Below are 14,754 nucleotides of genomic sequence, written 5' to 3'. Positions count from 1 at the left end.
CCTCCCTGGAGGTATTCCCGAGTGCAGCTCGGGGTAAAGTTTCAGTACCAGGGGCGGACTGACCATTTTGAAACTCGGGCATTGCCCGAGGGGCCCGGGATCAGTAGGGGGCCCCATGAGATGCCCCTGGTACCTTTTTCATAGGCTTTTTTGAGTTTGGGCAAGGACACAGGGGCCTCATGATCCCCTATTGCCCCTGTTCAGTACCACAAGCGGTAACCCCCCCCCCCCGAGCTACACTCGGGAATACACTGCAGCGATGCTCCGTGATTCCCTTCTTCACTTACCTTGTCCTGCGCTCCTGCGATGTCCCCCCTGCAGTGTCCCTGACCATGTCCCCCGGCCGATGCCGGCATCCGTCTTCCGGGTTCCGTTCCCTGCGACGTCGGGACGTACGGGGGATGGAACTGGCGGGAAATTTGAAAATGACAAAAAGTGACATTCACTAAATTTACTAAAATCTCATAGTATAACATTCCTGTATCAAACCATTTCACATACATTGTGTCCCGAGTGCTTTGTCCGGCACCCTGCCTGCATTTTTACCGCCCTTTCTGCCTGGAAACTGAGAAACGTCCATGGCGTCCAAAAAGCGTCCCTTTAGGACAGACGCGGTTTTAGACCGGCTAGAGAACAGCGATAGTAAATCAGAACCACTTGCAGAATTGAGTGATAATGATTGGTGGGGGAAATTCCTCATCAGACACTGAAAACGATTCTGCGACTGAGCTCAGCGATGTGCGAACATTATATATTTCACATTTCAGTGTTTTTGGTTTGATTATATTATTGAATTAAATTTATTATTATTATATTATTATTTTTTATGATTATTTATTAAATTATAATTTATGATTTCGTGTTTCAAGTTTTATCCTCCCCGGGATGTTTACTAGACTCTTGTCCGGACAGATTTCAGGGAGTTATTCCTAAAAATTACAGGCCTACAATAAAAAAGCTACATATTTCCATGCAAAATAATGGTACCGCTTTGAGCACAGAAATACTGACATAATCAGACCGCTAGGGAGGTTAATATTTGGTACAGAAGCCTTTGTCTGCAATTACAGAGGTCAGACGTTTCCTGTAGTCCTTGGCCAGGTTTGCACTGCAACAGGGATTTTGGCCGACTCCTCCACACCGATCTCCTCTAGATCTGTCAGGTTTCGGGGCTGTCGCTGAGCAACACGGAGTTTCAGCTCCCTCCAAAGATGTTCTATTGGATTTAGGTGTGGAGACTGGCTAGGCCACTCCAGAACTGCAAAGCGAAACAAAACAAAAAGCGCACCAACCTTGCGCATTATCTCAGTAACCAAATTGTATCCAGTACAGAATGATACAAACAGCGAAGTAATTCAAGCATTTAGGTCCTCAAAGGGACTTGAACATTAGGCAGCCTGCGCGAGTCCCATCATGGGGGTAGACACTCAGAACAGCCGACGCGTTTCTAAGGGCATCCCTTCTTCCTCAGAGCTCAGATGCTTGAATTACTTACTGTTTGTGAGTATCATTCTGTACTGAATAAAATTTGGTTACTGAGGCGATGCGCAAGGTTGGTGCGCTTTTTGTTTTGTTTCGCTTTTGTCAGGGCAGGAGCTGTGGAACGGACAGGCAGGCCTAATGGCAGGGTCACGCACCGACTGACGACAACCACCACCCACAGACCGGAGTGCCTCAGGGCGCGGAGTCTAAGCCCCAGGCTGCCCTTCACCAGGGCCCCTGATGGTGGGGATGGACTTGACGCAGCCAAGGGCCAGGTCGCGGCCCCCGAGTCACCCCAGCTGTGGTAATGGCCGCCGCCAATGGCGAATAGCTGGTAGGAACCAGAAGACGGTAGCGTAGTCGGGCAGGCCGGGTCGATAACAGCGGGACAGACAGTACAGAACGGTAGACAAGAATACACAGGTCACAAGCCGGGTTCAGCAACGGGAGGTCAGGTAAAGGGATAACACCGAGAATAGTCTAGTCAAAGCCGAGTCAGTTTCCAGGAGAGCCACGAGAGTAGAAACAGAGCTTGCTGCAACACGAACATGCAAGACACGAATGCAAAAAGCAGCTGCAGACAGCAGGCTTATATGTGATCAGCCACACCCTTCCAGGGAGGAGCCGCAGAAGCCTGAAGGCATAAAGGGTCCCACCATGCTTTGCAGAAACCCAAGATGGACGCCAGCACATGGAGATGCACAAGCTCTGAGGAAAGGTAGGACCTTGACAGCTTTGCAGTATTGGTCGGGCTTCCCCAGCCTTGTTTGGAGCTACACAACCCTATATGCACTGGTGGTCAAATTTTTCCAGTTCTGGCTCCATCTATCCACCACCTATCTGGGTCTCAGAGCGCAGGAGAGTTCGTTTTTGGTCACAATAGGCCACTCCAGAACCTTGATATGCTTCTTACGGAGCCACTCCTTGGTTCTCCTGGCTGTGTGCTAATAAAGCCAAAAATTAGGGAGACCGAGGCCTCCCGCCCGTTGTGATTGGTATAAAATCGATGAGGTAAAACGAGGACGTTTGTTCCGCCGAATAAAATTATTGATCACCCGTTGAAAACAATCTAAAATATTTTTCGAGACCGAAATTGGAAGGACACGGAATAAATATACTGTAGTCTGCAAACAAGATTGTAAGTCCCCCTTTGTAAGCGGCTGTATGGACTCCCCGTCCTGTGCAGGTGGGTGAACTGCAGGATCCTGCCCTAAGTGGGACGGGGGTGCTCGGTCTGTGGTATCCTGAGACGTGGCGCAAATTTCCTGTGTTTTCAGTAAATAGGTTGTAAGGGATCTTTGAGCATTACCCTTACTCTTCTTCTTAGTGGACGGCATGCAGAAAGTCTCCCGAGGGTGATCAGCTGAAAATTAACTATCCAAAAAATGAAAATTGCCCCAGGGGACCAATACAGCCCAATGCAGATGTGAGATAACAGCTACATAGGTGCAACTAGACACCGCGGTACCTTCTGTATATTGTAAAAATGAATGTCACATAGAAGGAGGAAGTTGGGCACATACAGTGTATACAGTGGGGCAAAAAAGTATTTAGTCCCCACCAATGGTACAAGTTCTCCCACTTACAGAGATGAGAGAGGCCTGTAATTGGCATCATAGGGAGACCTCAACTATGAGAGACAAAATGAGAAAACAAATCCAGACAATCTCATTGGCTGATCTGGAAAGAATTTATTTGCAAATGATGGTGGAAAATAAGTATTTGGTCGCCTACAAACAAGCAAGATTTCTGGCTCTCACAGACCTGGACCTTCTTCTCTAAGAGGCTCCTCCTCCTGCACTCATTACCTGTATCAATGGCACCTGTTTGAACTTGTTATCAGTATAAAAGACACCTGTCCACAACCTCAAACAGTCACACTTCAAACTCCACTATGGTGAAGACCAAAGAGCTGTCGAAGGACACCAGAAACAAAATTGTAGACCTGCACCAGGCTGGGAAGACTGAATCTGCAATAGGCAAGCAGCTTGATGTGAACAAATCAACTGTGGGAGCAATAATTAGAAAATGGAAGACATACAAGACCACTGATAATCTCCCTCCATCTGGGGCTCCACGCAAGATCTCACCCCGTGGGGTCAAAATGATCACAAGAACGGTAAGCAAAAATCCCAGGACCACACGGGGGGACCTAGTGAATGACCTGCAGAGAGCTGGGATCAACGTAACAAAGGCTACCATCAGTAACACACTATGCCACCAGGGACTCAGATCCTGCAGTGCCAGACGTGTCCCCCTGCTTAAGCCAGTACATGTCCGGGGCCCGTCTGAAGTTTGCTAGAGAGCATTTGGATGATCCAGAAGAGGATTGGGAGCATGTCATATGGTCAGATGAAACCAAAATAGAACTGTTTGGTAGAAACACAACTCATCGTGTTTGGAGGAGAGAGAATGCTGAGTTGCATCCAAAGAACACCATACCTACTGTGAAGCATGGGGGTGGCAACATCATGCTTTGGGGCTGTTTCTCCGCAAAGGGACCAGGATGACTGATCCATATACAGGACAGAATGAATGGGGCCATGTATCGTGAGATTTTGAGTGCAAACCTCCTTCCATCAGCAAGGGCATTGAAGATGAAACGTGGCTGGGTCTTCCAACATGACAATGATCCCAAACATACCGCCCGGGCAATGAAGGAGTGGCTTCGTAAGAAGCATTTCAAGGTCCTGGAGTGGCCTAGCCAGTCTCCAGATCTCAACCCCATAGAAAACCTTTGGAGGGAGTTGAAAGTCCGTGTTGCCCAGCGACAGCCCCAAAACTTCACTGCTCTAGAGGAGATCTGCATGGAGGAGGAGATCTGCATGGAGGATGGGCCAACATACCAGCAACAGTGTGTGCCAACCTTGTGAAGACTTCCAGGAAATGTCTGACCTCTGTCATTGCCAACAAAGGATATATAACAAAGTATTGACATGAACTTTTCATATTCACCAAAAACTTATTTTCCACCATAATTTGCAAATAAATTCTTTCCAGATCAGCCAATGAGATTGTCTGGATTTGTTTTCTCATTTTGTCTCTCATAGTTGAGGTCTCCCTATGATGCCAATTACAGGCCTCTCTCATCTTTGTAAGTGGGAGAACTTGTACAATTGGTGGTGACTAAATACTTTTTTGCCCCACTGTAAGCATTGGTTAGATCAGTGGTTCTCAACCTTTCTAATGCCGCGACCCCTTAATACAGTTCCTCATGTTGTGGTGACCCCCAACCATAAAATTATTTTCATTGCTACTTCATAACTGTAATTTTGCAGTGGGAGGAGTAGTGCCATGTCATTGGTGTCAGTGGAAGGAGTAGTGCCCCATCACTGATGTCAGTGGGATGAATAGTGCCCCATTGTTGGTATCAGTGGGAGGAATAGTGCCCCATCGCTGATGTCAGTGGGATGAATAGTGCCCCATCGCTGGTGTCAGTGGGAGGAATAGTGCCCCATCGCTGGTGTCAGTGGGAGGAATAGTGCCCCATCGCTGGTGTCAGTGGGAGGAATAGTGCCCCATCGCTGGTGTCAGTGGGAGGAATAGTGCCCCATCGTTGGTGTCAGTGGGAGGAATAGTGCCCCATCGTTGGTGTCAGTGGGAGGAATAGTGCCCCATCGTTGGTGTCAGTGGGAGGAATAGTGCCCCATCGTTGGTGTCAGTGGGAGGAATAGTGCCCCATCGTTGGTGTCAGTGGGAGGAATAGTGCCCCATCGTTGGTGTCAGTGGGAGGAATAGTGCCCCATCGTTGGTGTCAGTGGGAGGAATAGTGCCCCATCGTTGGTGTCAGTGGGAGGAATAGTGCCCCATCGTTGGTGTCAGTGGGAGGAATAGTGCCCCTTCGTTGGTGTCAGTGGGAGGAATAGTGCCCCATCGTTGGTGTCAGTGGGAGGAATAGTGCCCCATCGTTGGTGTCAGTGGGAGGAATAGTGCCCCATCGTTGGTGTCAGTGGGAGGAATAGTGCCCCATCGTTGGTGTCAGTGGGAGGAATAGTGCCCCATCGTTGGTGTCAGTGGGAGGAATAGTGCCCCATCGTTGGTGTCAGTGGGAGGAATAGTGCCCCATCGTTGGTGTCAGTGGGAGGAATAGTTCCCCATCGTTGGTGTCAGTGGGAGGAATAGTGCCCCATCGTTGGTGTCAGTGTGGTGGAGGGGAGAATAGTGCCCCATCATTGGGGTCAGGGGGGGGGGAAATAGTGTCCCATCGTTGGTGTCAGTGGGGGGAGGAATAGTGCCCCATCATTGGTGTCAGTGGGAGGAATAGTGCCCCATCATTGATGTCAGTGTGGTGGAGGGGAGAATAGTGCCCCATCATTGGTGTCAGTGGGGGGAGGAATACTGCCCCATCGTTGGTGTCAGTGGGGGGAGGAATAGTGCCCCATCGTTGGTGTCAGTGGGGGGAGGAATAGTGACCCATCGTTGGTGTCAGTGGGGGGAGGAATAGTGCCCCATCGTTGGTGTCAGTGGGGGGAGGAATACTGCCCCATCGTTGGTGTCAGTGGGGGGAGGAATAGTGCCCCATCGTTGGTGTCAGTGGGGGGAGGAATAGTGACCCATCGTTGGTGTCAGTGGGGGGAGGAATAGTGCCCCATCGTTGGTGTCAGTGGGGGGAGGAATAGTGCCCCATCGTTGGTGTCAGTGGGGGGAGGAATAGTGCCCCATCGTTGGTGTCAGTGGGGGGAGGAATAGTGCCCCATCGTTGGTGTCAGTGGGGGGAGGAATAGTGCCCCATCATTGGTATTAGTGACACAAATGATGGGGCACTATTCCTCCCACTGACACCAATGATACTTACCTTGCTGACCCCTGCTCCAGCCTGGGCTCGCTCTCTCACTTACCTGTCAGCTGTCTTCCTTCTCTGGCCGCTCTCCTCTTCACTCGCTCCCTCGGTCTTCTTCGATGTACGCGCGCTGCCGCTTGGCTCCTCCTCTCCAAGCTCCACCTCCTCGCCGGTGATTGGCCGCCTGTGTGCCTCTCCTGAGCTACAGTTCCGGTGGCCAATCAGTGGCGAGGAGGCGGAGCTGCTGAGCGATCTTGGAGGTGTGGCCGGGTGACAGCAGCGTATCATCCCGCCCACACATCGCCGGAGACTGCAGCGGTGTCTCGGTTCCTAAGACCATCGGAAATATGTGTTTTCCGATGGTCTTAGGCGACCCCTGGGAAATGGTCGTTCGACCCCCAAAGGGGTCGCGACCCCCAGGTTGAGAACCGCTGGGTTAGATGATCCTCAGAAAGGTTTTTGGCCCAGATGCAGGCCCCAAACTGTGCTGTATAATAGGGAGACACATGGGCCATAATAATAATAGCACCCTGAAGCGTTGCACACAAAGGGGGGAGTGCAAGGGAACCTGACACAACCCCTCCAGTAACAACAAGCCACAATGGGTCCTCAGGCAGCGCTGTCCCTTTATAACAGGGCCCTGGTGGCTGTAGTCATCAGCTACCGACTTCACTACCTCTGCAGGGGGGGGCACAGGACCTCCATTAATCCTCCCCCTCCACCAGCCGCACTCACTTGTCCCTGTCACGGGCGGTGTCGAACGAGGCTGCACTAGGCCGCAACAGACCGACGTCATGGAGGGGAGCCAAAGTTCTCCAATACCCCTCCTCTGTAGTTGGGAAGGGTCCGTGGGACCTCCGGCTCACACCACGCCGCTGCCGCCTGGATGGCAGGGGATTAAGAAGCTGGGCGACAGAGCTCTCACCTATACGGCTGCTCCGGTTGCCATCTTGGAAACGCCCCCCATACTGAGACATCTACATTTGGTCTGTGGGGGTTACAAGGACCAACTGGTTATGCAGGGGTAAGTACAACAATGATCCCTCAACAGGTTTACATTAATAAAATTTTTAGTCAGCTAAAAATGTCCCAGGAATACAAAAAGTGTCAAATTTCAGAATGACGCCTGGATCAACTTCAAGTGATAATAAGACCTCCTAAGTGCCTCCTTGAGATCTTTGTTCCTCAGGCTGTAGATCAGAGGATTCAGCAATGGGTTAATGAGGGCAGATATGACGGTAAAAAGTTTATTTAAAATGACCATATTGCTGGAAGATGGAACAAAGTAAATAAAAGTTAAAGCTCCATAAAAGATGGAGACCACGGTGAGGTGTGATGTGCAGGTGGAGAATGCTTTCCTCTTTCCAGTCTTGCTACGGATTCTGAGGATGGTAGTGAAAATATAGACATATGGAAGAAAGGTCATAAGAACAAATCCTAATCCAAGACTAGGGCCTGTTAAGAATATAACCACCATGTTTATGAAGGGGTCAGTACATGTAATTTGAATCACATGTGGAAGGTCACAAAAGAAGTTGTTGATGGAAGATGTTCTGCAGAAGGACAACCCGAGCAAAAGTAAAGTATGAACCAAAGAGAGAGAACATCCTACAACCCAGACCATGGAGGCCATACGAGCACAGACCCTCCAAGACATCATTAGTTTGTAATGTAGGGGGTGGCAGATGGCAATGTAGCGGTCGTAGGACATAGCCGAGAGCAAGAAAATTTCTGAGCCAGCAAAGGAGATATAGAAAAAGACTTGGGCTATACAGGCAGGAATGGATATCGATTGGCTTTTTGTGATCAAATCATAGAGCATCCTTGGTGCGGTCACTGATGAAGAGGACATGTCCAGACATGCCAAGTTGGCAAGAAAAAAATACATTGGGTTGTGCAGATGGTGGTCAGTGAGGACCAAGAAAAATATAAGAAGGTTTGTGATAAGAGTCATCAGATAGATCAGAAGGAAAAGCCCAAAAAGTGCCTTCATGGTCAGTGGATGGTCTGATAGACCTACGAGGGTAAAAGAGGAAATCTCTGTCAGATTCCTCATATTATTCATTTTTTCTTTCTCTGTGTTTTATGTATCACTATAGAACGGTAATAAAATTACAGATCTGAGGATTTATTAATAGGACAAACCTGTACGGAGTGCCTACACATTACACTCAGGGTTACATGCCGACATTTCTGGCAGCTAATGATGTATTCTTATATAAGATGTTGGCAGTCCCGGCAGTTATCGGAGAGATCAGATGGAAGAGCACACAAAGTGTATTCGTGGTCAGTGGATGGTCTGATGGACCCACAAGAGGTAATCTCTGGCAGATTCCTTGTATTAATCTTTGATTTTTAAATTTATCAACATAAAGCAGTCATCAAATGATCAATCTGAGGATTCATCAATAGGAATACATATATGTTGTGCCTGCACATGATACTCAGGTTCACCTGGAGACATTTGTACCAGATAATTACTAATTCTTATATAAAATGTCGGCATTCCCTCAGGACAGTCTGTTGTGTTGTAGGAACACAAAGCTGAAAGCCTCATTAAAGATCTCTTAAGATGTAATTTATAACCCCCTGAGAGCCCCTTTTCTATAACTGAGTACAATCTTCAACGTTTGAATTTAAAATCCACTGTAAGTATTTTTATAGATTTATCACCTCTATTACTTCTTGGTTAGTGGACAGAGGGACCTAACACACTACAAAAGGAACACGGCTTTTCTTTTAGCTTCCATCATTTTGTAGTTACATTTTATAAGGGTTGCCATTTTAGAACTTAGTTGGATTGCACAGTGGATAGTCAGTAAAGAGCTAGAACCCTTAGCTTTGGTTGGGTACAACTGTCCAGGGTCACCCCAGTTTGGTAGCCAAACTGGCCAAAATACAGAACTAGAAGACACAGGTGGCTGTCTTCCTAAAAACCATTAGCGCTTCAGCCCTTAGGTTTGAGTGGCTAAACAGTGGCCAGTGTCACTATTTTTAGACAGCAGCACCAACAAGCCTCAACCCCTTTGTGCCAGCACCTCCCAGCCCTTTAAGGGGTTTCTGAGAGCGGGAGGCGGGGTAGGGTTTAGGGTCATGTGACTGCCATGATTGGCTGTCACATGATCGGAAAGGTCCCAGTCACAAGGAGAAATCAGGACCTTTCCATGAGACGCCGACACATGTGCTGATAGCGTTTACAAATAGTACGCAAATATGCGGCTGCTTGGCGTCAAGGCTTAGCCACTGAGAGGCCGCATATTTGCGTACACTCGGCATGAAGAGGTTAGACTGGAGACAAGTCATAGGGAGGCATCTTTATAAAAATAATTAGAACTGCAGTCCTTAGGTATGTAGGGAAAAATTGGCTCGTGGAGGCACAGTTTGAAGGCCATACCAGTAGCCCTAAATGTGAAGACACAAGCCACAGTCAGAAGAATCAGCATGATACTGTATATTTTTAGCATAGTTACAGTGGTCCAGTTTGGACCAGAATGTGTTTTGGGGTGTTATTCCACATATTCCCATGGCATATGTGAGCAATATATCATTTAAGTGACAGCATTGTGTTAAAAAAACAAAACTTTTTTGTCAATTTCCAAATATGTGTGGCAAAAAATAAAATCTTCCATGGACTCAACATGTCTGGGGCAAATTCCTTAAGGAGTCTACTTTCCAAAAATGGGTCATTTGTGTTTTTTTTTCTCGTTTACTGCCCTGGAATTTTAGCACCTCAAGAAATGTGATAGGCAACATGCCTGTGGGTGTGTTTTGTGCAAATAAACATGCCTAAAAAGGATACTGACGGAACTGCCTCCAAAAAAAGACCAAAAATGTTGAAAAAAACATTATTTTCTACATTCTAAAAAATATCCAATAAACTAAATGTAGTCATACACTTAGGCCAAAATGTGTTCTGCTAAATGTCTTTGGTAAAAAAAATTCCAATAAGTGTATATTAATTGGTTTGTGTGAAAGTTACAGCGTCTACAGATTATGGGATATATACTGGAATTTATAGAGGAGGTTGGTAAACTTTTTTCTAAAGCCCACCTAACCACCTGCCCCCTGGACCCTGCTCCCCCAAATACTGCGATCACCCTTTGGCTCTATCCTTCATTCTTTAACTCATATCTTCAATCTCTCCCTTTCTACTGGCATCTTCCCCAACTCTCTAAAACATGCTCTAGCCACCCCCATACTTAAAAAGACTGGACTGGGCCCACCAATCTTAACAAACTAAGACCCATCTCCTCACTCCCTTTTGCCTCCAAACGCCTTGAATGTCTGGTCTACAACCGGCTGAGCTGCCATCTTATTGTGAATAACCTTCTCGATCCCCTTCAGTCTGGATTTCACCCACCACACTCCACAGAAACTGCTCTCCTAAAACTCACTAATGACTTCCTAACCACTAAAACCAATGGTCACTTTTCCATACTCATACTCTTGGACCTCTCCACTGCCTTTGACACAGCTGACCACCCCCTCCTCCTCAAAAACCTCTATTCACTTGGTCTCCATGACCGCCCTCTCCGTTGGTTTGAATCTTACCTATCTAACTGCCCCTTCAGTGTCACTTACAACTCTACTTCCTCCTCTCTTACTCTTCTTACTGTCGGGGTCCCCCAAGGTTCTGTCCTTGGACCTCTCCTATTCTACACTTCTTCCTTGGGTCAGCTGATAGCTTCCCATGGTTTCCAATCCCATTTCTATGCTGATGACACACAAATCTATCTCTCTACTCCTCAGCTCACCCCATCAGTTTGCTCCCGTATTACTGATTTACTAACAGACATATCAGACTGGATGTCACTCCACTTCCTAAAACTCAATCTATCCAAAACTGAGCTCATAATATTACCTCCCCTACGTGCCTCTTCCCCTGATTTCTCACTCAGGATCAATAGCACCACTATCAACCCATCCCTGGGTGCAAAGGGTAACCCTGGATTCTGAACTATCCTTTCAGACCCACATCCAATCCCTGTCCAAATCATGCCGCCTCAATCTCAGCAACATCTCCAGAATATGCCCCTTTTTAACCAAAGATACCTCAAAGCTCCTAACTCACTCTCTGGTTATCTATCGCCTCAACTCCCTCCTCATTGGCTTACCTTTACATAGGCCACTCCCCCTCCAGTCCATTATGAATACTGCTACCAGGCTTTTCCACCTTACCAACCATTCAGTGTCCTCCACCCCTCTCTGTCAAACCCTCCACTGACCTCCAATCAGTGTCCTCCACTCCTCTCTGCCAATCCCTCCACTGGCCCCCCATTCAGTGTCCTCCACCCCTCTCTGTCAAACCCTCCACTGACCTCCAATCAGTGTCCTCCACCCGTCTCTGCCAATCCCTCCACTGGTCTCCATTCAGGGTCCTCCACACCTCTCTGCCAATCCCTCCACTGGTTTCCATTCAGTGTCCTCCACCCCTCTCTGCCAGTCCCTCCACTGGTCTCCATTTAGGGTCCTCCACCCCTCTCTGCCAATCCCTCTACTGGTCTCCATTCAGGGTCCTCCACTCCTCTCTGCCAATCCCTCCACTGGCTTCCATTCAGGGTCCTCCACCCCTCTCTGCCAATCCCTCTACTGGTCTCCATTCAGGGTCCTCCACTCCTCTCTGCCAATCCCTCTACTGGTCTCCATTCAGGGTCCTCCACCCCTCTCTGCCAATCCCTCCACTGGTTTCCACTCGCCCAACAAATAAAATTCAAAATACTAACAACAACTTACAAAGCCATCCACTACATATACAGTAAAGATATCAGTCAAAGAAATATTATATCAATGAAAAAAATATACTATTGAATATAAATAATTAAATAGTGTCTAAAAGAATTATTTTTGTGTGCAGAAACAAATTCTTTCTTCCCAAAACACAAGTAAAAAATCTTCTCCAAAAGAATGTGCTTCCACCATTCACCAGTGTGAAATCAACATCAACCGCACTCATCAGATGTTAGTGAGTAATGCGCCTTTTAGGATTTTAGGGATCCTACACCCCCTTAGGGATCTTCCAAAGCTCCTTTCACCTTGTATGGCTTGGTGTACTCCTTCCACATACTCCTAATAAAAGCTCCATACCGGTGCAAAAGAGAAAAACCCCCATAGAGTAATACTGCTAGTACCATGTATAGTATTACATAATACCAGGCTACTCACAAGACGTCTTGAGAACGCCCTGTGGGAGGGGCGAAACGCGTCAACGCACTTCCGGTCTGTCGTCCTTACGCCCTGCATCACTTCCGGTGAGTGGAATGCACGCTGCGGGATGCGTTCCAGTTGGCCATCTTCATTGTCTGAGCTGCGTCTGTTATCCTCTGCAAACCAGGAGCCAGTGAGGTCTCTGGATTGGATTGTGGTCTTATGGATTTGTGTGCCAATGGAGGCAATAAATCAAAGCTTTTAACTTTCTCTAAACATGTGAGTGGCCTGGTATTATTACCAATGACCGCCCATCAACCCATTGAATGTAATATATTGATCACTTGCTTACCAACCATACATCACTGATATACTGTATACTATGTCAAACCCGGGACATGGGGTCCCTGTACTTGGGAAGGTGAAAAGGAGAAAACAATTTGGTGACACTTTTCAAAATTGTATGAATGATGTAGAATATGTTGCTCGTTATGTGAACTAAAACTATTTTTTTTTTCACTGTTTTGTCCATCTTTAAAAAAATTCTGATATCTGGGTATTTATGAAAACGTTGTGCCACTTATTATACAGTATTATTATTATACAGTATTTATAAAGCTCCAATAGTTTGCTCAGCGCTGGCCACTTAAAGGTCTTATAGATGCATAAAGATCTATGTTAAAAATTATGGTAAGAAAAATAGACACAGAGTTACTTTGAAGTGAACCAAAGTCTACTAAAATGTCTACATTTGGTCTGTGGGGGTTACAAGGACCAACTGGTCATGCAAGGGTGAGTACAACAATGATCCCCCGACAGGTTTACATTTTATGAAATACATTAACAAAATTTTTAGTCAACTAAAAATGTCCCAGGAATACAAAAAGTGTCAAATTTCAGAATGACGCCTGGATCAACTTCAAGTCATAATAAGACCTCAGAAGTGCCTCCATGAGATCTTTGTTCCTCAGGCTGTAGATCAGAGGATTCAGCAATGGGTTAATGAGGGCAGATATGACTGTAAAGAGTTTGTTTAAAATGTACATATTGCTGGAAGATGGAACCAAGTAAATAAAAGTTAACGCTCCATAAAAGATGGAGACCACGGTGAGGTGTGAGGTGCAGGTGGAGAATGCTTTCCTCTTTCCAGTCTTGCTACGGATTCTGAGGATGGTACTAAGAATATAGACATATGGAAGAAAGGTCATAAGAACAACTCCTAATCCAAGACTAGGGCCTGCTAAGAATATGACCACCATGTTTATGAAGGGGTCAGTACATGTAATTTGAATCACATGCGGAAGGTCACAAAAGAAGTTGTGGATTGAAGCTGGTCCGCAGAAGGACAACCTGAGCAAAAGTAAAGTATGAATCAAAGAGACAGAACATCCTGCAACCCAGACCATGGAGGCCATATGAGCACAGACCCTCCAAGACATCATTAGTTTGTAATGTAGGGGGTGGCAGATGGCAATGTAGCGGTCGTAGGACATAGCCGAGAGTAAGAAAAGTTCTGAGCAAGCAAAGCAGAGATAGAAAAAGACTTGGGATATACAGGCAGGAATGGATATTGATCGGCTTCTTGTGACCAAGTCATAGAGCATCCTTGGTGCGGTCACTGATGAATAGGACATGTCCAGAAATGCCAAGTTGGCAAGAAAAAAATACATTGGGTTGTGCAGATGGGAGTCAGTGAGGACCAAGAAAAATATAAGAAGGTTTGTGATAAGAGTCATCAGATAGATCAGAAGGAAAAGCCCAAAAAGTGCATTTATGGTCAGTGGATGGTCTGATAGACCTACGAGGGTAAAAGACGTAATCTCTGTCTGATTCCTCATATTATTCATTTTTCTTTCTCTGTGTTTTATGTATCACTATAGAACAGTAATAAAATTATGGATCTGAGGATTTATTAATAGGACAAACCTGTACGGAGTGCCTACACATTACACTCAGGGTTACATGCCGACATTTCTGGCAGCTAATGATGTATTGTTATATAAGATGTTGGCAGTCCTGCAGTCATCAGAGAGATCAGATGGAAGAGCACACAAAGTGCATTCGTGGTCAGTGGATGGTCTGATGGACCCACAAGAGGTAATCTCTGGCAGATTCCTTGTATTAATCTTTGTTGTTTAAATTTCTCAGCATAAAGCAGTCATCAAATGATCAGTCTGAGGATTTATCAATAGGAATACATATATGTTGTGCCTGCACATGATACTCAGGTTCACCTGGAGACATTTGTGCCAGCTGATTACTTATTCTTATATAAAATGTCGGCATTCTCTCAGGATCGTCTGTTGTGTTGTAGGAACACAAAGCTGAAAGCCGCATTAAAGGTCTCT

The 14,754-nt window shown here is 46.6% G+C and overlaps 2 protein-coding genes across 2 annotated transcripts; both read right to left on the bottom strand.

The window, feature by feature from the left end:
- Nucleotides 1-7,376: 7,376 nt before the first annotated feature.
- Nucleotides 7,377-8,318, bottom strand: LOC149434078 (olfactory receptor 1G1-like). Its single transcript, XM_089664169.1, has one exon. The coding sequence runs from the start codon at nucleotides 8,316-8,318 to the stop codon at nucleotides 7,377-7,379; it is 942 nt and encodes a 313-aa protein (XP_089520295.1).
- A 4,984-nt stretch (nucleotides 8,319-13,302) lies between these two features.
- LOC149434077 (olfactory receptor 2A12-like) lies at nucleotides 13,303-14,253 on the bottom strand. The gene has a single exon (XM_089664168.1). It carries the CDS (start codon nucleotides 14,251-14,253, stop codon nucleotides 13,303-13,305), a length of 951 nt encoding a protein of 316 aa, XP_089520294.1.
- Between the last annotated feature and the right edge of the window lie 501 nt (nucleotides 14,254-14,754).

This window comes from Staurois parvus, unplaced genomic scaffold (assembly GCF_062004578.1).
Source record: "Staurois parvus isolate SC_StPar_1 unplaced genomic scaffold, SC_StPar_1.0 ptg001842l, whole genome shotgun sequence".
NCBI lineage: Eukaryota > Metazoa > Chordata > Amphibia > Anura > Ranidae > Staurois > Staurois parvus.
This window is presented reverse-complemented; position numbering and strand designations above follow the sequence as displayed.